The 26,007-nt window shown below is 39.9% G+C and overlaps 1 protein-coding gene and 1 long non-coding RNA gene across 3 annotated transcripts in view; one reads left to right on the forward strand and one right to left on the reverse strand.

Annotated features, from left to right (window-relative positions):
- Positions 1 to 432: 432 nt before the first annotated feature.
- The window catches only part of PLD5 (phospholipase D family member 5), a 125,360-nt gene continuing 99,785 nt past the window's right edge, over positions 433 to 26,007 (forward strand). The window contains exon 1 of one of the 2 annotated variants that reach the window (XM_060753888.2): positions 433 to 992. In XM_060753888.2, the coding sequence (XP_060609871.1) occupies positions 804 to 992 (189 nt within the window). In that variant the 5' untranslated portion in view covers positions 433 to 803. Of the gene's footprint in view, positions 993 to 6,143; positions 6,234 to 26,007 lie in introns of those variants that run through there. The other variant, XM_060753890.2, reaches the window with a different exon arrangement.
- On the reverse strand, positions 14,490 to 25,255 carry LOC137096157 (uncharacterized). The gene is made up of 3 exons (XR_010909355.1): positions 25,234 to 25,255; positions 17,302 to 17,396; positions 14,490 to 15,336 (listed from the first exon to the last, which is right to left on the reverse strand). It is a non-coding gene; the product is annotated as an uncharacterized lncRNA (long non-coding RNA).

The following is a 26,007-nucleotide window of genomic DNA, read 5'->3' on the forward strand; positions in this document are numbered from 1 at the left end:
AGGTACATATAGTCAACATGTGTATATCCTGCCTGCTTTTTCTATATTAAAAATTGTCCCTGGGCAACATCCTTGCAGACGGCCAGTTCTCTCATACCAGAAGCAACTTGCAGTTTCTCAAGTTGCGACAAAAAAAAATAAACCCCTCAGGGGAGCCCCCTGAGGTAAGGAGAAAGAGTGTGTCTTGGTTTTGGGGGACTTCAAATGCCGGGAGAACTTTCTCCCAGTCTGTGTCACCTCCTTTCTTTCTACTGCTGGAGGGGAGGGGACGCAGCCCTTCCTTGCTCGCTCGCTCGCTTCTTTCCTTCCACTGCACCAACTGGCAGCCAGTGGCGGCGGGAGCGAAGCCTTACTAGAGTGAGAGACGGCGGCGCGCGCCCCCCCCCCCCGCGCCTTTTCAGTGTTTGTGTGTGTGTGTCTGCGCGCGCGCCCCCGCCGTTCTCTTTCTTTTTCTCCTTGTGTGGCCCCCGTTGCTGTTGCTGCTGCTGGTGTTGCTCCTTGCTGCTGCTGCTGCCAGCCAGTGCCGCAAGGAGGCGAGGCGAGGACGGACTGCAGCTCCGAGAGGGCAACAAGCTGCTCGCCTTCTCCTCTCCGCTCCTGGGTCGACCCCTTCTTCCTTCCCCTGGAGCTTCTCCCTCCTTCCCTCCCAGTTCTTTCTTTCTTTCTTTGTTCTCCTCTCCCTACTGCACCTTCTTTCTTCTTCTTTCTTCCTCAGCTGGGTTCTTCTTCCTGTTGTGGGGCTCTTCTCTCTCTCTCTCTCTCTCTCTCTCTCTCTCTTTCCCCCTCCGCCCTGTCATGTCAAGATGGAAGGCAGGAGCGACTGGCTGGCCTCCTCGTCCCGCCCGGAGGGCTTCGAGCAGCTGAGGCTGAAGAGCAAAGCCCGCGAGCCCTCGCCCAGCCTGACCCGAGTGGGCTCCAACTTCTACAGCGCCGTCAAGCAGCAGGACTACAGTGCCAGCGTCTGGCTCCGGAGGAAAGACAAATTGGAACACGTGAGGCACTTTCCTTTAGCACTCATTTAGGTGTTGCTTCCCAGCTCCTTCTTCTCCCTTCTCCCAGTTTCTGCCAGGCAGGTCCCCATTTTGACAGGTGTGGAGCCAAAGGGAAGTGAGGGCTTCCTCCCCTCCTCTCAGAGAGTTCTCCACTGAGGCAAGGTTTTCACACAGGGCTCCAGGTCCAAGCTGATAGAGCAGGCATGAGCAAACTTGAGCCCTTCAGGTGTTTCGGACTTCAACTCCCATCATTCCTAACAGCCTCAGGCCCCTTCCTTCCCCCCCTCAGCCACTTAAGCTGTTAGGAATTGTGGGAGTTGGAGTCCAAAACACCTAGAGGGCTGAAGTTTACCCTTTACTTACTTAGGTGATCCCTGGTAGCTCAACTTCCAAATGAAGCCTCTTGGTAGTCTGTCCATCGGTGGCTGTGGAGCCCTATTCTTGACTTGATCCACATGTTCTTCTGCACAGTGAGGACATTGGTACCCAAGTGGAAGGCGGTCCCCGGTCAGGGTTGGCTTTTACATGCCTTTCTCTTGGCACCTTTATTCCTCTATTCATGCATTTTCAAATTCTGCAGCACTGCTGGTCACAGCTGACCTCCAGTTAGAGCACTCAAGGACCAGGGCTTCCCAGTTCTCAGTGGAAGGCAGGAGTCCTTTTCCTTTCCTTTCCTGCTTAAGTGGCTGAGGGGGAAAAGGAAAGGGCCTGAGGCTGTCAGGAATTTTGGGAGTTGAAGTCCAAAACACCTGGAGGGTTCAAGTTTGCCCATGCCTGTGATAGATAGACAGATTACCCAGCTTGCCTGTCCATAGTATCTTAAAAAACACTTGTAGTCCTTAAGGCAGTGTGTCTCAACCTGGGGGTCAGGACCCCTGAGGGGGGTTGCGAGGAGGTATCAGAGGGGTCTCCAAAGTCCACCAGAAAATACATTATTTTCTGTTGATCATGGGGGTTCTGTGTGGGAAGTCTGGCCCAGTTCTATCATTGGTGGGGTTCAGAATGTTCTTTGATTGTAGGTGAACTACAAATTCCAGCAATGACAAATGTCAAGGTCTATTTCCACCAAACTCCACCAGTGTCCATTGGGCCTATTGAGTCTTTGTACCACGTTTGGTCCAGATCTATCATTTTTTGAGTCCACAGCACTCTCTGGATGTAGGTGAACTACAACTCCAAAATTCAAGGTCAATACTGACCAAACCCTTCCAGTGTTTTCTGTTGGTCAGGGGAGTTCTGTGTCCCAAGTTTGGTGGAGTTCAGAATGCTCTTTGATTGTAGGTGTACTATAAATCCCAGCAACTACAACTCCCAAATGACAAAATCAATCCCTCCTCCAACCCCACCAGTATTCAAATTTGGGCATATCGGGTATTTGTGCCAACTTTGGTCCAGTGAATGAAAATACATCCTGCATATCAGATATTTACATTACGATTCATAACAGTAGCAAAATTACAGTTATGAAGTAGCAACAAAAAATAATTGTTTGTTTGGGGGTCACCACAGCATGAGGAACTGTATTAAGGGGTCACAGCATTAGGGAGGTTGAGAAGCATTGCTTTAAGGCATCTGTCTAGTGTGACTGATGTTGGCTTCTAAGCCAACTATACATGGGATGGATCAGGAGATGTGGCAGAATAAACTTGTAAAAGAATACAATGCCAGATAATTGAACCTTTGCTTATTCCATTCTGTGAACATCCATTTAAGGTCTCCCAGTAATCTAGGCTGCTGTGTTTGCTGCAGACCAAATTGAGCATCCCGTACAGATATGTGTAACTGAACGGGACCTCATTTGTATAAAGTTATAGTCCCCATTGTGGTTTTGTGCACACACCCCTAATGTTGGAATGTCATGATTTTTTCCCCATGTCAGGAGTGACTTGAGAAAATGCAAGTCGCTTCTGGTGTGAGTGAATTGGCCATCTGCAAAGACATTGTCCAGGGAATGCCATGATTTTTTACCATCCCACTAGAGGCTTCTCTCATGTCCCCACATGAAAAGCTGGAGCTGACAGACGGGAGCTCACCCTGTTCACCAGATTCAAACCACCAACCTTTAAGTTGACAAGTTCAGCTGGTACAAGAGTTTAACCCACTGCACTACCTGGGGCTCCTATGTCATGATGATTAGGATATTTAAGCCTTGGTTTTGCGCTCCTTCGCTTGTTCCTTGCCTGGAGGTGCTCTCATTCTGTATTCTAGACCTGCTTCCCTTTCTCATCCCCTGTGTGGGATCCGAAGTCAGCATCAAGCAGATTTCTTTCCAGCATCAATTTCTGTAGCAGCAGTACATGTTAACTAAGTGGTTTGGGGACCAGAGAAGAGCTGAAGCTGTGGCTGATTGTGATGAATATTTTATAGGGTTTTTAAGGTACTTCGAAGTATTCTTGTGGTTCGGAGGTTTCAGGGTAAAAGACTCTTGTTCTTATGTAATTTGTAGCATTACGAATTTGGATGATTTAAGGCATTCTAGGTTAATATAATTTGCATAAAGAATGAGATGAAGTCCATAGCTGTCCCTTTTCTCTCCTTTTGTAATCCCTGATAGGAAGTTTGCTGCAGGCTCATGGGAGGGAAGACTATTCTTGTATTCTATAATGCAGTAGGTTTGCTTTAAGAAGATAGCTACCTGCAGTTCAGAGCTGACTCTGTATCACAAAAGACAGTTTGTGCTTTGTACGTATGTATTTAAAGTGAATCAGTTCCTGGAAGGAAATCACTGGATCAAAATATAGAGTCCTCTGCACACATATTATTGGCAGATTGTTAGAAAATGAACCTGAATGATGTCATCTAAAACACATTAAAAGATACAGCAGTGGCTGAAAAGTATGAAGTATTATATTCCTCATAGATAGTACTACAATAAAACATTGTTTATTTAGGAGGGGATACTGAATAAGCGAGTGTTTCCATAAATATGGCTAAATGTAGATCACTTGCCGTAAAGAATAACATCACAAGAATCAATGAGTTGTGGGAAGTGAGTCTTGAAATAGTATTTTCGACAACACATAGAAGCCTAAATTCAACTAGGCTTCCCAATGATGACTAAGGCTCATGGCCTTACTTTAATAGTCCTGAAGGTTGGAATAAATAAACGTCTCTGTCCAGGGCATTGCCTATTGTTGAGAAGCAGCTGTGTGTGAATTGTTTATCTCAGTGTTACACCAAAGTAGCTGGAGCCCCTGGTGACGCAATGGGTTAAACCCTTGCATTGGCAGGACCGATGACGGACAGGTCAGCAGTCCAAATCTGGGGACAGTGGGTTGAGCTCCCTCTGTCAGCTCTAGCTCTCCATGCAGGGCCATGAGAGAAGCCTCCCACAAGGATGGTAAAACATCAAACATCCAGGTGTTCCTTTGGCAACATTCTTGCAGATGGCCAATTCTCTCACATCAGAAGTGACTTGCAGTTTTTCAAGTTGTTCCTGATATGAAAAACAAAGTTTATTAAGATACAGTGTGCATAAGAGTGCGAACTATATGAGAAAATAATTCATTTATCTTTATCTTTGAAGAAGTAACTAATCATCAAAGCTTCAGGCTGATTATACTGTATAAAATTATTTCCTGGGTTATAAATGTCATTTCCTAATTGGTTCTGAAATAAAAACAAGGGAAAAGTTTATTAAACTGCAAATACTTTGTTTTTGCGATACATCCTGCAGCACATTTTGCTATAGTTTTTCAATGAATATGTCATCAAGTCTCAACCAATTCAACATAGTTTGTAACAGCCACTATAACGAAGTTTCTGGAGTATAACAACTACTTTCAAAGTTAGTACCACACAGTTAAACAGGAAACACTTTCAAACCAGGAACACACACACACACACAAATCAAATTTTATTACATAGTGTTACTGGTCAAAAGTACTGCCTTATTATTGGATAGTCTTCTGCATAAATATATGCATGCTTATACGCATGCCATACTTTTATTTCACTTAGCTTGTTTTATTAAAAAATCAACACCAATATATGGGGCATCTTAAAGGCTAAGTTTGAAGGACCGAAAGCATTAGTTTTATTACAGTACAAATTTGTGTGAAAATATGAAGTGGACCGTAAAAAGTTTAAGCAACAGTAAAATTAATGAGTCGCCTTCGGGTTTGAGAAAGGCGGGATAGAAATATCGTAAACAAATAAATAAATAAACAAGTCTTTTATGTGACACAATTCTCTTTTGTTGGCTTTTCTGAAACAGACTAACATTAGAATACTGGGTTGTTTTTTGTGTGTGTCAGGAGCGACTTGAGAAACTGCAAGTTGCTTGTGGTGTGAGAGAATTGGCCATCTGCAAGGATATTGCCAAGGGACTCCCAGATATTTGATGTTTTACCATCTTTGTAGGAGGCTTTTCTATGTCCCCGCATGGGGAGCTGGAGCTGACAGAGGGAGCTCAACCTGCTCTCCCCAGATTCGAACCGCTGACCTATTGGTCAGCAGTTCTGCCAGCACAAGGGTTAAACCCATTGCACCACTGGGGACTCCATCCCAATAAACTAATGTAAATAATTATACATAAGTTTGGGCTATAACATAGTTTTGCATGACAATAATTAAATGAGTAAAATGGCACTAAATTACTGTTGCCCCCTCTCCCCCCACACACATTTATGCATACATATACTTATGCATGAAGACTTTAGCCCAGATGAACTTGCAAAGGATTGCAGTTGTAATAGTTAATGAATTTAGTGGAAAGGAAACTGTGCTGAATTTAGCTCTGGTTTATGTACTAATTTGGGAGGAATAATGTACAAAAAATTCCTGTATCTATTTCAGATTGTATACTATTTATTGGATTTGCACTGTAATTTATATTGCTTTGGAGATCTTTTAACTGTTTATTAGCAGTAACAGGAATAACTCTTTCTAAAATAGATATTTATCTGTAGCCAATATTCATTCTAATTGGGAAAATATTACAATACTTTTTCTAGACATGCATAGCTACATCTTGCTGTATACTTGGCAGCCAGTGGGGAATGTGATGTTCAGAAAGACAAACAGGGCATTTGAAAAATGTCTCCCCCAAGTTCTGATTTGATATTCTGGTTTGTGGGTGGAGCAAATTCTTTATATAAGCGATTGACTATCCTTCACTTTGGTGAAGAGACCAGAAAAAGACAAGCATTGTTTGTTGCCTTCTGAAGCACTCATTCACCTATGACAGCAGAAGAGAGCCTATCATCTGAAAAGAAGCTCTCCGCTGCTGTGACAGGAGAGGTAAGGCATTTTGGGCAACTTCGGAATATAGGAAACCACCTTTATACCATGTTCAGTGATCCATCTACTCTAGTTACTTATGATTGGTAGTAACTCTACAGGATCCCAGACAGAATTGTTTCTAGCCTTATCTGGAGATTCTTGATGTTTGCTGGTGGTCTTCCACCCCATTATCAACCAATTTATACTCTGTGCAGCTTGAAGGCCCCTGTTCTCCCTTCTTTTTGTCCTTTATATTTAAATGCATTACTTTCAAATAGGGGACTGTTAACAACTTAACAGTTTAGTTATAACTTATCCTGTATTTGACACAATTACATGGGGGGAGTGGGGAGATGGCATTGGTTCAAATTATATTGGCACAGTGTGTGATACACAGAACTGAGACCCTCGGATTCACAGCTTATCAGATAACATATCACCTTTCTGATTTACATCTCTAGCCAAGCAGTAAAAAAAGAGCTTATTAAGATTGTTGGTATTATTCTGTGCTCAGACAATATGTATACATTTGGCTTACAATTTAAGCCTATAAAGAAAATCAAATCATGGTTAGATGCATAATGAACACATTTTCCTGTTTTTTTGCCTCTCCTCAATCCCTTTTAGTGAAATATAGATACTGCTTGACTCTTTTAACAGGATGGTATGCTAGCAAATAGTTTTAGTATTAGCTAAAAAATCAAGAATAGGCTATAACTGTCCTTATGTTTTTTGCATATGACATTATCTCTTTTTACTATTCACAACAAATTTTGGTTTAATATAGTTCTGGAGCTAATGGGTAGTGAAATGAATAAAATGTGCCAGCTTTGGGAGATTTGGTCTGTTTCTAAAAAAGAAATGCCTTTTGTAGGTCTTCTTCTGGTACCCTAAAGGATTTTGGATTAGGGAGGGCACTTCGTAGCTGTCTGTTCATGAATTACCAGAAGAAGGACTCTAAACTTTTTTCTCATTGATTTTTGAATTCTAACATTTTTTCCTGTGTTCCGTGATTGTAGCCAACTACCGCATATACTTAAGTATAAGCCTACCCGAATATAAGCCGAGGCACCTAAATTTACTACAAAAAACTGGGAAAACTTATTGGCTCGAGTATAAGCCTAGGGTGGGAAATGCAGCAACTACTGATTAATTTCAAAACAAAATAGATACCAATAAAATTACATTAATTGAGGCATACAGCTTCTCTGCTCCTCTCAGCACAGCAACCCAGCTGGGTTGCTGTGTTGAGAGGAGAGGCTGCACACCTTCCTCTCCTCCTCTCTCGGCACAGTGATCCAGCTGGTTTGCTGTGTCGAAAAGGGAAGATGCATGCAGCTGGTAGAATCCCTTCAAAGGGCTTTGTCACCCCCATGCAGGCCCGTAGCCAGGATTTCGTTTCGGGGGGGGGGGGGCTGAATTTTTTTCAGGGGGGATTTCGGGGGGGGGGGATGAGTCTGAGTGAAAGAGGGTCTAGCCTAGCAAACCTTTTGTATCATTACCCCAATACCCCCATGCATATGGGATATATTGAGTATGGTGATCAGATCATGATATGAATAAACATAACAGTTTAAATAATGCACCAGTAAGGCCTTTTCGCGAACCACCATGAGAATTTCGGGGGGGGGGCTGAAGCCCCCTGAGCTCCCCCCCGGCTACATGCCTGCCCCCATGCCTTCCCACCAGGACTTGAACTCGAGTATAAGCCGAGGGAGCCTTTGTCAGCATAAAAATGTGCTGAAAACTAGGCTTATACTTAAGCATATACAGTAACTTTTTAAAGGAAACGTTAATATATAAACACTTGGTTTGTATTGTTGACATTTTTAGTCTTAAAGAAGTAGTTACACTTCATGATTCTTAATGTTTTTCATTGTCAAATCAAGAAGCACAAATCTAGGGAATCTGGTGTATCCTTATAAGTTGTTGCTATTTAGAAGATTGTTTACCCTTATGGGAGTGTTAAGATTTTGCTAATATTTATTCTCCCCATAGGAAATATACATGGGTGAGAATTTATTATTTGCTTATTTACAGTATTTACAGTATTTATATCCCGGCCTTCTCACCCCAAAGGGGACCAGAATGGATCACAGAACACATATATGGCAAACATTCAATGCCTTTATGCACTGATAGGATAGACAACTGTACTTAAGTATAAGCCTGTACTTAAGTATAAGCCTACCCGAATATAAGCCGAGGCACCTAAATTTACTACAAAGGTGTGTGTGTGTGTGTATAGCATTGTTTAGTTCTTCTGTGCTGTTATTTTTGTTTCAGTGCACAGTGACTCAGTGAATAAGAGACTCTAAGACTGAATCTGCACTTACCCATGGTAAACTGCTCTGGGGCTGCCCTTATACAGCCTGAGAACATTTTTGAGCCCTTCAACTTCTAGTCAGTTGGCTGGGTTAAGGGCATATCGATCTGCTGCCAAAAGCAGATCCCTTGCAAAGGCTTGTTGGTAACATCATTTCTCTTTGGTGAACTGGCTGAGTGCCCTGATGTGTTTTCACGAGAAGTGATATTACCAGCAAACCTGCACAAAAGTGCTACTTCTGACTGGCGACGCAGTAGCAGGTTTGATGGTGCTGTGGACACTAGATGGGGCTGGATCCAGTCTGATCCAGCTGTCCACATCTCCAAAACACAAGGATTATTCTGGATCTCCCCAGAATCCCATTTCCTCTTGCTCTAGATTAATGTCTGTATGCAGCACTTCTGCTATGAATCCAGCTGAATGTCATGTAGATTTCCTGCAGAAGCTGAGAAGTGAGTCCACTTTATTTGGGCTGTGTGTACATAGTCTCATTTTCTGGTGCTACCCACTTTATTAAGCATTTTCCAGTGAGTTGTGTTTTCTCAAGATATGCCTAAAACATGATTCCCTGTAAGTCAAACAGATTTCTGTAACTCTTGTAAGTCAAGAACAAATTATCCCAAAGTATTATTAGAACTTTTCCCATTATGTCAATAGTTCAATAGTTTAATAAATCGTAGGAATGGAAAATATAGCCTGCACATTTATTTATTTATTATGTCAGGAGCCAACCAAACAGTCATATTGGGGTTTTTTTAAAACACACACAAAGTTTGCAAACTTATTTATTTATTTATTTATTTACTATATTTATATACCGCCTCTCTCAACTTGGGGTGGTTTCTATTCAATGGCTACTTGGAATGCTTCTGGTGTTGCTATAAGAAGGTCCTCCATTGTGCATGTGGCAGGGCTCAGGTTGCATTGCAGCATGTGGTGTGTGGTTTGCTCTTCTCCACACTTGCATGTTGTGAATTCTACTTTGTAGCCCCATTTCTTAAGGTTGGCACTGCATCTCATGGTGCCAGAGCACAGTCTGTTCAGTGCCTTCCAAGTTGCCCAGTTTTCTGTGTTTCCAGGTGGGAGTCTTTCATTTGGTATCAGCCATTGATTGAGGATCTGCGTTTTAGCTTCCACTTTTGGACTCTCGCTTCCTGAGGTGTTCCAGTGAATGTAGCAGCAGAGTAGCAAGGCCTGCACTAACGGAAGCCTTGTTCAATGCATTGTCGAAGGCTTTCATGGCTGGAATCACTGGGTTGTTGTAGGTTTTTTCGGGCTATATGGCCATGTTCTAGAGGTATTCTCTCCTGATGTTTCGATGCTTGTCATAGATGCTGGCGAAAGGTCATCCCAGGAAGCATTGTTTCCAGGCCAAGGGAAGTAGAAGTTCTACTATATTCTGTGCAAGTTAGACCTGATCTGGAGTACTGTCTTCCATGTGCTTCATTTTAAGAAGAATATAGATATGTTTGAGCAGTTACAGTGATTAACAACATGAATGTTAAGAAAAATGTGGGAAAGAAAAGAAGGGATAATGGTGACATACAAGGAAGAAAGATATTGGTTGACAACAGAACACAAGGCCAAGATTTTTTATGAAAAACTTATGAAAGAGAAGGAAGGAGATGAAGAGCAAGGAGAAGAGGAAGAAGAAGAAGAATTAGGAGAAGAAGAAGAGGAAGAGGAAGTAGAGGTAGAGGAAGGTGAAGAAAGAAGATTATCTACACCAAGGAAAGGAGTAAAGGCAAAAAAGGCAAGATATAAATCACCAAAGGATTATGGCTTTTTAGGAAAAGAACCAAAACCACAGAGAACGACACCACGGAAAAAGGAAGAAAAAGGAGGTCAGAGTTCGGAGCAATCGACAACTGAAACAATGGAATTGGCTTTTGGCGACACAGGATTGGGACCAGATAAAGATAAATAAAATGATGGAGAGACAAATAAAATGTTTTTCGAATAATATTAACGGTATGAATTCCCCCCAAAAACGGAAGAGAGTATGGAGGAGTCTGAAGACACAGAATTTTGATGTAATAATGTTACAGGAAACGCATATCTGTGATAAACATGTGGCACACCTTCCGAATAAAAAATTAGGAAAGGAATATTATTCGGCCTATGAAAAAAAGAAAAGAGGAGTGGTTACGTATGTAAAGGACTCAATAGATTCAGAATTGGCATTTAGAGACACAGAAGGAAGATGTGTGGCAGTGAAAATAATAATTGGAGATTCCAAAATATTGGTTTGTAATATATATGCTCCCAATGGACCGAAGAAGAAATTTGCTGAATTCTTAAATACTAAGTTAAAGGAAACAGAATTTGATGAACTGATTTTGGCAGGAGACTTTAATGGGGTCGTCGATTGTCAGATAGATAAAAGTTTGAAGAAAAAGAAGTTTAAGGGAGGGAAACTTCCCCAGAAATTCATGGACTTACAAAAAGACTTCGATCTTGAAGATGCATGGAGAATTAGAAATAAAGATAAAAGAGACTTTACCTTCTTCTCGAATAGACATCAATCCTGGTCAAGAATTGATATGGTTTGGATTACTAAGAATCTCTCTACTAAAGTGAAAGAGATTAATATTCTGCCACGAGACTTATCAGATCACTGCCCTCTGGAACTTGTCGTAAATCAAAAAAATTATCATAGAAAATGGAGATTAAATGAGAACTTAATAAAAATGGAAGATGACAAAGAATATTTCAAGAAGTTAATACAGGACTACCTACAAACAAATAGACTAGATTCAATGGAGCCACGAGTGGTTTGGGATGCCTTTAAGGCAGTTATGAGAGGACACTTTATTCAACAAGGAGCAAGAAGGAATAGAGAGAGAAATAAAAGAATAAATGAGTTGAGGGCAGAAATAGCAGTAAAAGAAATGGAGTTAAAGAAAAACCCATCTAAACGAATAGAGAAACAATTGGTGACACTGAAACAGGAAAAAAATTACGTGGAGCTGGAATTCCAATCAAGACAGATGAAATTTCTAAAGCAACAGGCTTTTGAAAATGCTAATAAACCGGGTAAATGGTTGGCAAACCAGGTTAGAAAAAAGAGGCAAATTAATCATATTGCTAAAATAAGTACCAAGGACAAGGACTTGAAAACGGATAAAGAAATTCTGGAGGAGTTTCGGACTTTTTATACACAATTATACACAAAGGAGGATATAAAGAAAGAAGATATTATGGAATATATTGGACAAATGAAACTGGATAAAATAACAGATGAAGATAGAGAAGAACTGAACAAAGAAATAACAGAAGAGGAAATCGAGAAAGCCATTAGTAAAATGAATGCAGATAAAGCTCCGGGACCGGATGGGTTTACGGCAGGATTTTACAAAACGTTTAAACAGCAGTTGATACCTATTTTTAAAGTTATAGCGAATGAAGCTTTAAAATCTCGAAAGGTTCCAGACTCCTGGAAGGAGGCAGAAATAACTGTGATACATAAAGAAGGATCACCGGAGAATGATATTAAAAATTATAGGCCGATCTCCTTGTTAAATACGGATTATAAACTGTTTGCAAATATCATGGCCACAAGATTAAAAATTTTTTTAAGTAAGTGGATTGGAGAAGAACAAACAGGTTTTCTTCCAAATAGACATATGAAAGAAAATATACGCAACGTTCTAGATCTTTTGGAATATTATGAGACCAATCATCAAAAAGAATTTGCCCTTTTGTCAATAGACGCCGAGAAAGCATTTGATAATTTGAATTGGGATTTCTTCAAGATTTTGATACAAGAGTTGGATATGGGAGAGAAATTTAATAATGCAATTAATGCTATTTATGAATTTCAAAAAGCTAAGGTAAAAGTAAATGGGCAAGTGACTCAAGAATTTGAAATTACGAAAGGCACGAGACAAGGTTGTCCACTCTCCCCATTAATTTTTGTTATGGCAGTGGAGATCCTGATGAAGAAAATCAGAGAAGATGAAAAGATCAAAGGAACAAAAATTGGTAAATTTGAATATAAAATACGAGCGTTTGCAGATGATTTAATAGGTACAATTGAAAACCCGGAGAAAAATTTACAAAGTTGGATAAATAAAATAGAAGATTTTGGAAAGGTGGCAGGTTTTAAGATGAATATGAAAAAAACTAAACTTTTATTTAAGAATGTGAATAAGGAGAAACAAATAAAGATTCAACAACAGGCTGGAATTGAAGGTGTCAAGAAAATTAGATATCTAGGAGTCTGGATCACAGCTAGAAATGGACAACTTTTAAAGAATAACTATGAATTAGTTTGGAAGAAGGTACAAAGGGATCTGCAGAACTGGGACCGGCTGAAACTATCCCTCCTGGGTAGAATATCCTTGATAAAAATGAATGTATTACCAAAACTTATGTTCTTGTTCCAGAATATACCGATAATAAGAAGTCAAACTCTGTTCAAACAGTGGAAGAAAGATTTAATGAAATTCGTCTGGAAAGGAAAAAGACCAAGAATTAACTATACGAATTTAATAGATAAGAAAACAAGAGGAGGATTGGGATTTCCCGATCTGAAGACCTACCATGAGGCCTGCGCACTGTCCTGGATTAGGGATTGGATGACTTTAGACAAAGAGAAGTGCCTAAATCTAGAAGGTTATGATTTAAGAGTGGGATGGCACGCGTATATATGGTATAACAGAGAGATGAAGGAGAAAAATTTCGGTAATCATTTCGTGCGAGCCTCCCTACTACGGACATGGATGAGGTACAAAGCTCTTTTCTATAAAACAACACCATTATGGATTTCAGCAATGGAAGCGCATCAAAGAAGACTACTAGGATGGAGGACATGGCCAAGATACAAGGATATATTGGTGAAGGGGACAATAGAGATGAAATCATTTGAACAATTAAAGACTTTATTTAGCAATATAACTTGGTTAAATTACCTACAAATTAAAGACTATTTTAAACAAGATCAAAAAACAGGTTTTGATTGGAACGAGAATATATGGGATAGAATACTAAAAACACAAAGGAAAACGGTTACAATATTATACAATAAATTGCTCCAGTGGATGACAGAAACAGAACAGGTGAAAACCTCTATGATTAAATGGGCGGAAAATATAAGAAGGCCCATCCACTTTGGGGAATGGGAAAGGATGTGGAATAAAAAATTGAAATATACATATGCTATGGACTTAAAAGAAAATTGGTATAAAATGTTTTATAGGTGGTATTTGACTCCGAGTAGACTGAGCCATATGTATCAAAATGTATCAGATAAGTGCTGGAAATGTAGTGAGCAAGTAGGCACCTTTTACCACATGTGGTGGACATGTAAAGAAACAACAAAGTTCTGGTCTATTATTCATGAGGAGTTACAAAAAATATTAAAGAAAAGCTTTAAGAAGAAACCTGAATATTATCTTCTGGGATTTACAGATGATGACTGTAAACTGGAGGAGAATGAAGATAAATTATTTACCTATTGCACAACGGCGGCTAGGATGGTTTTTGCCAAATACTGGAAGAATGGTGAGGTTCCGAGTATTGAAGACTGGTGGAAGAAAATTAAAGAAATAAGAGACATGGACGAACTAACTTTTTTGTTGAGAAGAAATGAAGGAAGAGTTTTGAGGAGGACAGATTGGTCCCTGATATATGATTATGAAAAGAAAGCTGAAAAAACAATGGGATGAGAATAGATATTAAGGTGAAGAAATATCTTGAAAAGATCCTGAGGTTGGAGTGGAAGTCATTTTAGAATAGTTTGAGTAGTTGTATTGTATGTATTAGATGGTAGTTAGATATGGTGGGTTTCTGTGTTTTTTTTTTTTTTTGTTTTTTTTTTTTTTTTTTGTGTTCCTCTCCCTTTCCTACTGTTCTATCTTCTTGTTTTTTGTTCCCCCTCTTTCCATGTGTGGATTGTGAAAAACTTAATAAAAATCATTTCAAAAAAAAAAAAAAAAAAAGAAAAATGGAGAACAAAGAATATGAGGCAAGGTTGGAGGAATGTGATGAAGAAAAGACTTTGGTCTCTAACTCAAAGATTCTCAAAATGTTTAAATACCTCAAGGGATATTAAGACTGGAGGGTGCAGGCTTGTTCTCTGCTGCTTCAAGGGATAGGACCAGGTCCAATGGTTTGAAGTTACAGAAAAGCAGTTTTTCATTGGACATTAGAAAGAAGATTTGACATTTTGGCAATTGAACCAATTGCCTAGAGAGTTGGTGGATTCTCTTTATCTGAATGTCTTCCAATAGATGTAGGATAGCTTTAGCGTTGAGCAGGGAGTTAGGCTGAACCCATAAGATCCCTTACAACTGTACAATCCTATGACTCTGTGGCTGTTGTTTAGTGGGATTCTCACACTGTACTTCCATGTGCCACCACAGCTTCACTTGGTCCTGCTATCCTTGTTTTATTCATGCAACTTGCAGGGTGGCTGTAAAATGTCAGAGGAAGACAGAAGTTTGATAGTCAAATCCTTGAATCTGTAACTACCTGCCTGTATAATTCTATTTCCTTGTATTGGAGTTGCTTTTAGATTGCAATGTAAACTCCGACAAACTCAGGCTATGTATAAATAGTAGAGAAGAAGTAGGTCAAAAGACCTCCATGGCTGATGGACTTGACAACTTGAAGGTCTGATAAAAGCAAAATAATTGATAAAGATCTTTAATCAGCAAAATGCAGTGATTCGTTAAACCTTTTGCAGCAGGTTCTGTGCTGTGAAGGCATGACTGGAATTATTTGTGAGTCAAATTCAGCAACAGATCTTTTCAGCTGAATATAAATGATGTCTTGTATATATTAAACAGGAATCTGGAATAGAGAAAGAAAATCAACAGTTACAACAAAAGATATTACATCTTGCATCAGGTAGTGCAAAATAACCCTTGCTTGAAGGAGTATTGTAATGTGGTTCTTCAAATTAGTGTGTTATAGGGCATATAGATATTTACACACTTGACCAACATCTTCTAAAAAGTCATTATCCCAAGACATGTACCCAGGATTCCTCAATGTCCTAATCATGAAGGTGAGGAAGGAATGTTTTACTGTTGTTTTCTTAGACTACTGCCATGTTAACTGGGCTGTGTTCTCAAGTATCATCTCCATTAATTTGTACAAAGAGGGCCAGAGAAACACAAACTTTCATAATAGTACTTCAGAAGTATGACTATAAACTATAATGGTAGGCTCCTCAAATTTTATAAAGTCACATAGCCCTTTTTGAAGGAAATGTTTCTTGTGGAGCCCCAAGAAGCTTTTGGACACATGGGCTGCATTGCATTTTCAAATTTGACAGATGGCCCAGGCCAGTGGCAGATGGATGGAGAAGTTTTATGTGAATTAACTGAAACAAATGAACAAATTACTATGCACTAGGCTTGTGGATTTCGTTTGAACCATTTCTGTGGACCAAAAACAGCTATTTTCGGGAGATGTGAAAAATGGATCCGGGTTCAAAGCCCCTTCTACATTACCATATAATTCAGATTATCAAAGCAGATAATCACATTATTTGCTTTAAACTGGATTATCTGAGTCTACACTACCATATAATCCAGTTCAAACCATATAATCTAGATTTTATATGGCAGTGTAGAAGGAGCCTAATAGAGGTATAAGAGACTACCTATGAATAAAGTGTGCCTTCACCTAATTTTGTTCTAGCTGGTGATGGAATCAATATTAGAAACTATTCATACATATATTTATTTATACCCCGCCACCATCTCCCCAATGGGGACTCGGGGCGGCTTACATGAGGCCAAGCCCAGACAACATGTTACAGCAAAATAAAACCAAAACATAAGCAACGAGCAACAGCATGCAAATTACATTAAAAACAAATAAATACAGTAACAAAATAACATTCCAATAAACTCAATCACAGTAACAGTGGGTGGGCCATATGTGCAGGATAAAATGTTAAAAAACTCGAATGAGATAAAAATAGGAGCAAGTTATTTGCAGGAAGCTCAAAAAGAAACACAGGATTGTGAAACTAAACTTTCCATTAGGGGGGCATATACTCCAGTGACAGAAGCGTTGAGAGGAGCAGTAGTGTCATGTTGTACACCTACTCGCCAAAGACACAGCAGAAGAGCCAGGTTTTAAGGTTCTTTTTAAAGGTTTCTAGTGTAGGGGCTTTCCTGATCTCTCCAGGTAATGAGTTTCAAAGTCGAGGAGCCACAGAGGAGAAGGCTCTCTCCCTTGTGCCCACAAGACAAGCTTGTGAGACTGGCAGGGGCGAAAGGAGCGCCTCCCCCGAAGATCGAAGGGCCCAGGCTGGTTCATGGAGAGAGATATGATCATGAAGGTAGGCAGGTCCCAAACCGTTTAGGGCTTTATAGGTGATAACCTGTACCTTGAATTGGGCCCGGAAAATAAACAGAAGCCAGTGGAGCTCCTTAAACAGGGGGGTTGACCTCTCCCTGTAAGTGGCCCCAGTTATTAATCTGGCTGCCAAACGTTGGACAAGTTGTAGTTTCCGGGCCATCTTCAAGGGTAGCCCCACGTAGAGTGCATTGCAGTAATCTAGTCTAGTGGTAACTAAGGCATGGACCACCATGGTCAAGTCAGACTTCACAAGGTATGGTTGCAGCTGGCACATGGGTTTTAACTGTGCGAAGGCCCTCCTGACCACCGCCGACACCTGCGCATCAAGCGTCAGCACTAAGTCCAGGAGGACCCCAAGTTGCGGACCTGTGACTTCAGGGGGAGTGCAACCCCGTCCAGCATAGCTTGCCACCCAATACCCCGGTCAGGTGAGCGACTGACCTGGAGGACCTCTGTCTTATCAGGATTGTTCATCCTCATCCAGATCGTCATAGCCGCCAGGCACTGGTCCTGTATCCTTGGGGCTTCCTCGGAATCTGGTGGAAATGAGTAGTGGAGTTGGGTGTCATCTGCGTAGAGGTGGCACCGTATTCCAAAATTCCAGATGACTTCTCCCAGTGGTTTCATGTAGATGTTAAATAGCATGGGAGACAGAATAGAACCTTGTGGGACCCCACAGGTAAATGGCCAGGTAAATGGCCAGGGGTCCGAGCTTCACCAACTGGGAACGAGCCACAGTAAAACCATGCCCCCGAGTCCCATCCCAGCAAGTCTCCCCAGAAGGATACCATGGTCGATGGTATCGAAAGATATCCAAGAGAACAAGCAGGGTCACACTCCCCCTGTGCAGTTCCCTGTGGAGGTAAACTACCAAGGTGACCAAAGCCGTCTCGGTACTCTGCCCAGGCCTGCAGAAGCCAGACTGTGAATGATCCAAAAATCGGTGTCATCGAGGAATCCCTGACGCTGCAAGGCAACCACCCGCTCCAGAACCTTGCCCAGAAAAAGGAGGTTGGAAATTGGTCTGAAGTTGTTACATATAGTCGGGTCAAGGGAGCACTTCTTTAATAGAGGTTTTACCACCGCCTGTTTAAGGCAGGACGGAAATTTCCCTTGGCCCAATGAAGCATTTATTATTGCAACAAACCTTTCCAACAACCCTTCTCTGGCCATCTTAACTAGCCAGGAGGGGCAAGGATCCAGAGTGCAAGTGGTCGCTCTCACCGTCTTTTATATATTTCAATACATTTTATTAATTAAGGAAGCAGAGCTGATAACACATTGATTATCTTCATTATGATAGATTAATACACAAATACCAGTGTCAAGAGAACATAGTTATAATTCTTTTTTCTTTTCAAAATACGTATTTCAAAACTACTGGCAGAAAAAAAACTAGCAATATAATAACAGTACCACCAATTAAAGGGCAGTCCTTAGTTACACCATCTTCACTCAATGCTGAGAATTATCAAAACAAAAATGCAAAAATAGATGGAAAAACAAAAGTTAGAATGGTAACATTTATAAATCCTTACAATTGTTCATAATTGCTCTGATAACATTTTATCCCTATAGGAGAGGCAACAGACAACATAAGATGGTAGTAATTAGAGATGTTTGTCCCAGTTGTCCAACATCAGATAGATTTTAAAATGTTGATTCTGAGCATGATCTCAAGAGTTAATTTTATTTCCATGGAGAAGATATAGCGTTTCTGCTCAAATATTGTTAAAATGTTTGTTTTAACTGCTTACCTGGGAATGCTTTTTGATTCTACTGGATTCAACATTCAAGTCATTATCTCAGGCATAATGTAAGTATAATGTAGCGGTTAAAATGCTGGGAAATGAGGACTCTGGGAGACAAAGGGCAAAATTCCTGCTCAGCCATAGAAATCCACAGGCTGATGCTGGGCAAACCATATTCTCTGAGGCCCCTTCTACACTGCCATATAAAATCCAGATTATGAGGTTTAAACTGGATTAGCAGTGTGGACTCATATCCAGTTCAAGGCAGCTAATGTGGATTATCTGCTTTGATAATCTGGATTGTATGAGCCCCCACTGGCGTAATGAGTTAAACCCTTGACTGACAGGTCAGCAGTTCAAATCCAGGGGAGCTCCCTCTGTTAGCTCCAGCTCCTCATGCGGGGATATGAGTGAAGCCTCCACAAGAATGGTAAAACATCAAACCATCCGGGCATTCCCTGGGCAATGTCCTTGCAGATGGATAATTCTCTCATACCAGAAGTGACTTGCAGTTTCTCAAGTCTCCCCTGACATGAAAAAAATCTGGATTATCTGCCATGATAATCTGGATTATATGGCTGTGTAGAAGGGGCCTCAGCCTTAGATGGGGGCACTGGCAAACCTCAGAGTATGTCTTTTCAAGAAAAGTCTATGACACATTAACCTTAATTCGAAGGTACATAACCATAATACAGCAACTACAACATCAAGTCATCATCCAATAATTGATGCCTGCCATCAATTACAAAACACAAGTGTGTCATTTGTGCTTTAGAAGTGGATAAATTGAATGTGTTTTTATCAAGTTTGGAATTGATTGCAAAGACAAGGATCTGTAGTTAACGGCATAGGGCAAACTCAAACAATAGCAGAGAAAACGTAAATCCCAAATGCTCTGTAAATGTCACCAAAACATGTATAACTCTTTATAAGCTTGGATCTTGCTGTACTGTACAATGGAACCCATGGTAATTAGCATATTTGTCTTAAAATGCATTGTGATGGCTTTTTAAGAAGTCATAATTTAAGAGAAGTGTACCATGTCAGAGCCACACACAGGTTACAAGCACAATTGAGGGATGGAAAAATGCATGTATTCATTTAGTTGATATGATTTCAGTTGTACTATGATGAATAATGTTTTAATGTATTTTAATCTAATTTTTTATTTCTTGAATAATGTTGCTGTAATGTATTTTTGTATGCTGTATATTGTCGGCATCAAATTGCCGCCATTGTAAGCCGCCCCGAGTCTCCCTTCGGGGGTTGAGAAGGGCAGGGTAGAAATGTTGGGAATAAATAAATAAAATAAAATTTTCCCCAAAACCGGTCAAGGCAGTTCACAATAACATTAAAAAATAAAAATAATAAAATACAAAGTTATAATATCAAAACATAATTTAGCAATTTGTAGTGTTAAAGCACAGTTGAATTAAAGCAATTTAATTATGCTATAAGTGTGGAAAAGAATGAAGGAATTTGTATCCTTAAAGGCTCTTGTCTGGGACTCTTGCCTCATTGTATTTGTCATTTGTTCTACAACTTACTCTCTTAGTAAGCAGTTTCTTACATTAAATGCTATGGTTAAGGTTTACCTATAAAAGTAGTTAATATCTCTTTCTCTTACACAAACACACACACACCCTCCTCATTCTTCCTTATTCTCCCCCATCCCTGTCGCCTGCTGCACTGCTTTAACATCATCATGATAATAAGTGGCTGAAGGATAGAAGGATTGCTTCATCCTGCCAAAGCAATGTATGAAAGTGTTTGCATTGTTCAGAGGCTGCATATTTCCTTGGTATTCATGTTTTATTCTCTTTTAATTGGAAATGAGCACCTGTTCTTATATTACTTAAGCTAGCAGTCACAAACAAATAGCAGATGCACTGTTTCCTCTTGGGATGAATAAATTATGTGAACAAGTGGAGGGGAAAAATCATGTGTGTGGCTAAATAGATATGCTTTCTTTCTAGTGAGTGATATAAAAGACAAAGCTTTGCAGTTTCATTTGTTTTCATAGAGTTCATAACATATACACAATAATAATAAAGGCTGCAGCAGCCATATAACATCTTATCTTTCCTCCTATAGCTGTATAGCATAAACATGTTCAGCACTGCAGCATTTTGTGCAAGCAGAGCAAACAACATCGAGAAAAGCATAGTTCTAAAGTTGTGAGCAGGGTTAATGTTTTTCCCAGTTTTTAAGAGTAATTGCAACCGTTTTAGACTACAAGCATGAAAGACTTCCATGTTTATGGTTCAAAATGTCCCTTCCTTCCTTGTTTAGGTCCCCCTCTACACTGACCATTAAGGTTGCTGTGGTGATAGATCAGCCTGTGGACAGCCACAAAATTCACAGTGGATGATTTGCATTAACCCGGGGAAAGCTGCTTAATGTGGTTGTGCCCTGAGTTACCCTGGATGAATATAACTCAGGGGAAAACCCAAATCCTGCACCAGAATACAGGTTTTTCCACAGATTATGTTGGGAGGGGTGGGAGTTGAACCCCTGTCCAGTGGTGCTGAACTTGATTTGGCATGGCTGGGCAGTGGGCATGTCCTGCCATCAGTGAGACAGCTCAGGGCATCCCTGATGGGCCACAAAACAGGCTGAAACTGGCATTGCAGACATTAGTTTCAGTCCGATTTATTGGGCTGTGTAGAACAGCCCTGCTCCAGTTTGCTAACGGGACAGCTTGGACCAAGAAAAAAGCATTTGAAATGAATTCAGTGTTATCAATCTAAACTGTAATAGGGGAAGGCACAGCTGCATTTAAATAATTGTGGGAGCTCTGATTAGATATCTGATGCAGATCTCTAAATGTAACATCTAATTTGAGAAAGGTAGAACTGTCAACAATGGTAATTTACCCCTGCCTTGATTTCATTGTGTTCCCTCATTACAAATTTTGAATTGTCAATCAAAGAAGTTACAATATATTTCCAAGCTCTACAAAGAATACTTTAGGACAGGATCCTGGGTCCAGTTTTACGCACACTCAATTTTTATAGATTGCATCTTCATAATACTTTAAAATCTTTTTAATAGAACATGTTTTAAAGAGAAATAAATGTAAAATTTTAAAACACAATTTTATACATACTATAATTATATGTAATATTTATTTAAGTAAGTTGTTTAAAATCCATAATTTTACTAATTTTGTATTAGTAATGTGATTACACTTTATTGATGAATAGTATCTCTTCTTATTTGCTTACATTATTGCTCATCAATTATTTGTGTCACATATTCTGTTAATAGTAATCCTTCTTCCTTGCCTGAGTAGAATAAATGAGCATCATAATTAAAGGTGCTAGAAGGTGTTAGCAGCATAATAATTGGTCTGTGGCCAATACTTGTAGTGTGTCTCTTAAATGTGTAGATCCATTTTGATGCAGCAGTCCATTTGTACTGCATAGAATGAAGCAAAACGTAAATGATTTCATGTTCTTTTGGATGAACTGTTGCATTGCAAGGGTACTAAGGAATTGTTTTAAGAGCAACTGGTTGCAAGTTGACATTTGAAAGAATTACATAAGGAAGAGGGAACAGGCTTTCTGCTGCCCTAGAGACTAGGACTCAGAGCAGTGGGTTCAAATAACCTGAACATTAGGAAGAACTTCAGCCCCTTCTTCACTGCCATATAAAATCCAGATTATCTGCTTTGAACTGGATCATATGGCAGTGTAGATCTCCCACTGGAAGTCACTGTACGTCATTTGATGGGAGGCTTGGGGCCCCATGGGCGAACCAGGGCAGAAGCGTCCTAGGACACTTCAATTAGCCCATTGATAAGATTATAAGAGCCTTTATAAATCTAAAGAGTGCATTGATGTCACCCTCAAGGTTTCTCTTCATTATGCTGAGCATGCCCAGCTCTCTCAACTTTATCTCATATGTTTGTTCATACCTTTTACCATCTGTATTCTCCAAACCTGTTCAATTTTTTCTAGTTTCAATAAAAATTTTAAGCTTATCAAGGTCCTTTCAATTCTATTCCAGCCTTCTAATGTACTCTTCTCAGTTGTGTAGACACACTGCTGCAACATGCAGGGCTTGATACATCCAAGGCTGGAGTTAAAATTGCTGGACTAACATTAACAACCTTAGATATGCAGATGATACCACTTTGATGGCTGAAAGCGAGGAGGAGCTGAGGAGCTGTATAACAAGGGTGAAAGAAGAAAGTGCAAAAGCTGGGTTGCAGTTAAACATCAACAAATCAAGATTATGGCAACCAGACTGATTTATAACTGGCAAATAGAGGGAAAAATGTGGAGACAGTGACAGACTTTGTATTTCTAGGAGCAAAGATTACTGCAGACGCAGACTGCAGCCAGGAAATCAGAAAACGTTTACGTCTTGGGAGGGGAGCAATGACCACTCTCGATAAAATAGTGAAGAGTAGGGACATCACACTGGCAACGAAGATCTGCATAGTTAAAGCAATGCTATTCCCTGTGGTAACCTATGAATATGAGAGCTGGACCATAAGGAAGGCTGAGTGAAGGAAGATAGATGCTTTTGAACTGTGATGTCGGAGGTAAATTCCGAGAGTGCCTTGGACCGCAAGAAGATTAAACCAGTCCATACTCCAGGAAATAAAGCCCGACTGCTCACTGGATGGAAGGATATTAGAGGCAAAGATGAAGTACTTTGGTCACATAATGAGAAGACAGGAAAGCTTGGAGAAGATAATGATGCTGGGGAAAATGGAAGGAAAAAGGAAGAGGGGCTGACCAAGGGCAAGATGGATGAATGGTATCCTAGAAGTTACTGGCTTGACCTTGAAGGAGTTGGGGGTGGTGATGGCCAACAGGGAACTCTGGCGTGGGCTGGTCCATGAGGTCACGAAGAGTCGGAAGTGACTGAATGAATAAACAACAACAAAGTAAAAACCAATTAAACCATTAAATAAATATACTAAAATACAAAAATATGGATTACAAGTGCAATACAAAGTACTGCTTGTTGAAAGAAGTATGGGATCTCTCTATCTGACTGGCCACCAGTGAAATAGACCATTCCAGCAGTCACTTTAGTTGTAATAAAGAAATTGATCTTAATCATAAATGTATGCTGTAGTATCATAAAAATTATAGTGTTTCATAATTTGTGTGGTAAAATCCTATATTTTCTTGAACCTCAAGCTCAATAGATAAATGAATGTCTGGCATCCCAAATGTAAACAAGGGCTTACATCCAAAGTAATGCTCATAGATCTCATAGCCCTCTTGGGCTTTTTTTGTAGGGTGCTCATGGATTGCAAAAAGAATGACAGTAGGCGGGCCACATGTGCAGGATAAAATGTTAAAAAACTTGGGTGAGATAAAAGGAGGAGCAGGTTATTTGCAAAGGGAGCTCATAAAAACAGGGTTGTGGAACCAAGTTTTCCCACAAAGAGGGACATGTACTCCAGTGACAGAAATGTTGAGGGGAGCAGTAGTGTCAAGTTCAACGCAGATAATGTGGATTATCTACTTTGATAATCTGGATTATATGGCAGTGTAGAAGGGGCCACTTATACAATACAGTACAATACTATATAGTACAATACAATACAATACAATACAATGACCCAGACTTTATCCTTTGGTCTGTTTATCAAGACCTGTCTTTATTGTAATCTTGTGTTATTATCATTTTAAGGTCTGTGTATTGTTTATTTTATTTGGTGCACTTCGGAGTGCTTTGTGAGCTGCCGAGTCCCTTTGGGGAGATGATTGCAAGGTACAAATAAAATGTATTGTTTATTATTTATTATTTATTATTATTTCACCTGGGAAATCCAAGGAAATGGATCAAGTCCTAGAAACCTGAGCAATGCTCTAGCAACCTCACCTGCAAATCCTAAGACATGAAGGGTATATGATACATGATATATTTATCTATCTATGTCTATCTGTCTATCTGTATATGATATATATATGACATATCTATATCTCCACGTAGCTATTTTGAAGCATCAGTAATACAGTTGCGGAACAGGAAGTATAAAAAACAATTCTACTCTTAAAAGACAATTTAAATATACTATTGAAGTAAATAAAACAGCTAGCTATTTTTTCTGTGGGTGTGCCATCGCACCTGGGGGCTATTATTCTCAATAAAGGAGGGGTGGACGTGGCATCTTTCCCCCAGGGGATTGCTTCTTGCCCTCCTATAGGAAACTGGAACTCCCAAAAACCCAAAACGCTGTAAATAGCTCAAAATAAGTTTTATTTATCACAAAGTCATTTCTTCCAACTCTTTGATTCTATGATTCTATGATAATCTGGAAAGCTTTAGAGGGGAGAAGGAAAACATACATTACAGTCTCAATCAGTCCTGGATCCAAGGGGTTTGAAGCTGAGAAACCTCACCAAGTTTCCTCTTTCCTCAATGGCTGTGAATGCCGGAGCAAACCACAACCCCAGTTCAGATGGCCTATATTTTGAAGATTCAGGATCTTCCTTTGGTGCCAAAAGAACCGGCTTGAAGGCGCCTGGGTCTCCTCAATAATTGTCCAGGATGATCTGGACATAAAGCATGAGTCCCAGGGGTAAAAAACCTCAGAACTGGTGCTAAGAGGTAACTTAAATCAGGGTCCTTTAGAATCAAGTCTCTTACTCACGTCCATGTTGCAGGAACTCTGATGCAGAATAAAAAGAAAAAAGAAGTTCTCCCCTCTTGCAGGAAGAGGTGGAGCCAAACAGTACTGATTGACAGCTACAAGCAACCAATCCATACAACTATACATAAGCAGTGTAAAAAGGGGCAGGATTAAGCATTATACAACAGTTTAAGTCTTACAACTAACAGTTCTATACATAGGTGGTGCCACTTCAGTAAGTGGAAACCTTAGAGCTCATTAGAACTTTGATAGTACTTTTGCTTTCTCTGAAAAAAATAAATAAATAAAAGGAACTGTTTTGCATTCAGATCCTCTTCCCCCATCATTAATTGTGACCTTTCCAGTTATCCTTTTTGTCCATCTCCACATTGTACCTAGCTTTTTCATTAAACCCCTCTAAGATACATGTTTTAAAATGTTTCTGTCTTCAATTGCCATTTACCATTTATAATCTCTTATTTATTTATTTATTTATTTATTTACTTTACTTATATACCGCTGTTCTCAGCCCGAAGGCGACTTACAGCGGTTCACAACAAATAAGAACAGCAAAAATTCAATGCTACAGTGTAAAAACAGTTAACAACCTAACATATTACATAATTAATAAACAATTACTACAATAACCATTCACTATTCACTATCGTCTCATCATCAAAAACATGATTCAGATTCGTCATCCATTATTCCGTTCCAATGTTCATTAACCAATCATTGCACTAATTATTCGAACGCCTGCTCAAATAGCCAGGTCTTCACTTTCCTGCGGAATAC

The sequence above is a fragment of the Anolis sagrei genome, chromosome 1 (assembly GCF_037176765.1).
Source record: "Anolis sagrei isolate rAnoSag1 chromosome 1, rAnoSag1.mat, whole genome shotgun sequence".
NCBI classification, from domain to species: Eukaryota; Metazoa; Chordata; class Lepidosauria; order Squamata; family Dactyloidae; genus Anolis; species Anolis sagrei.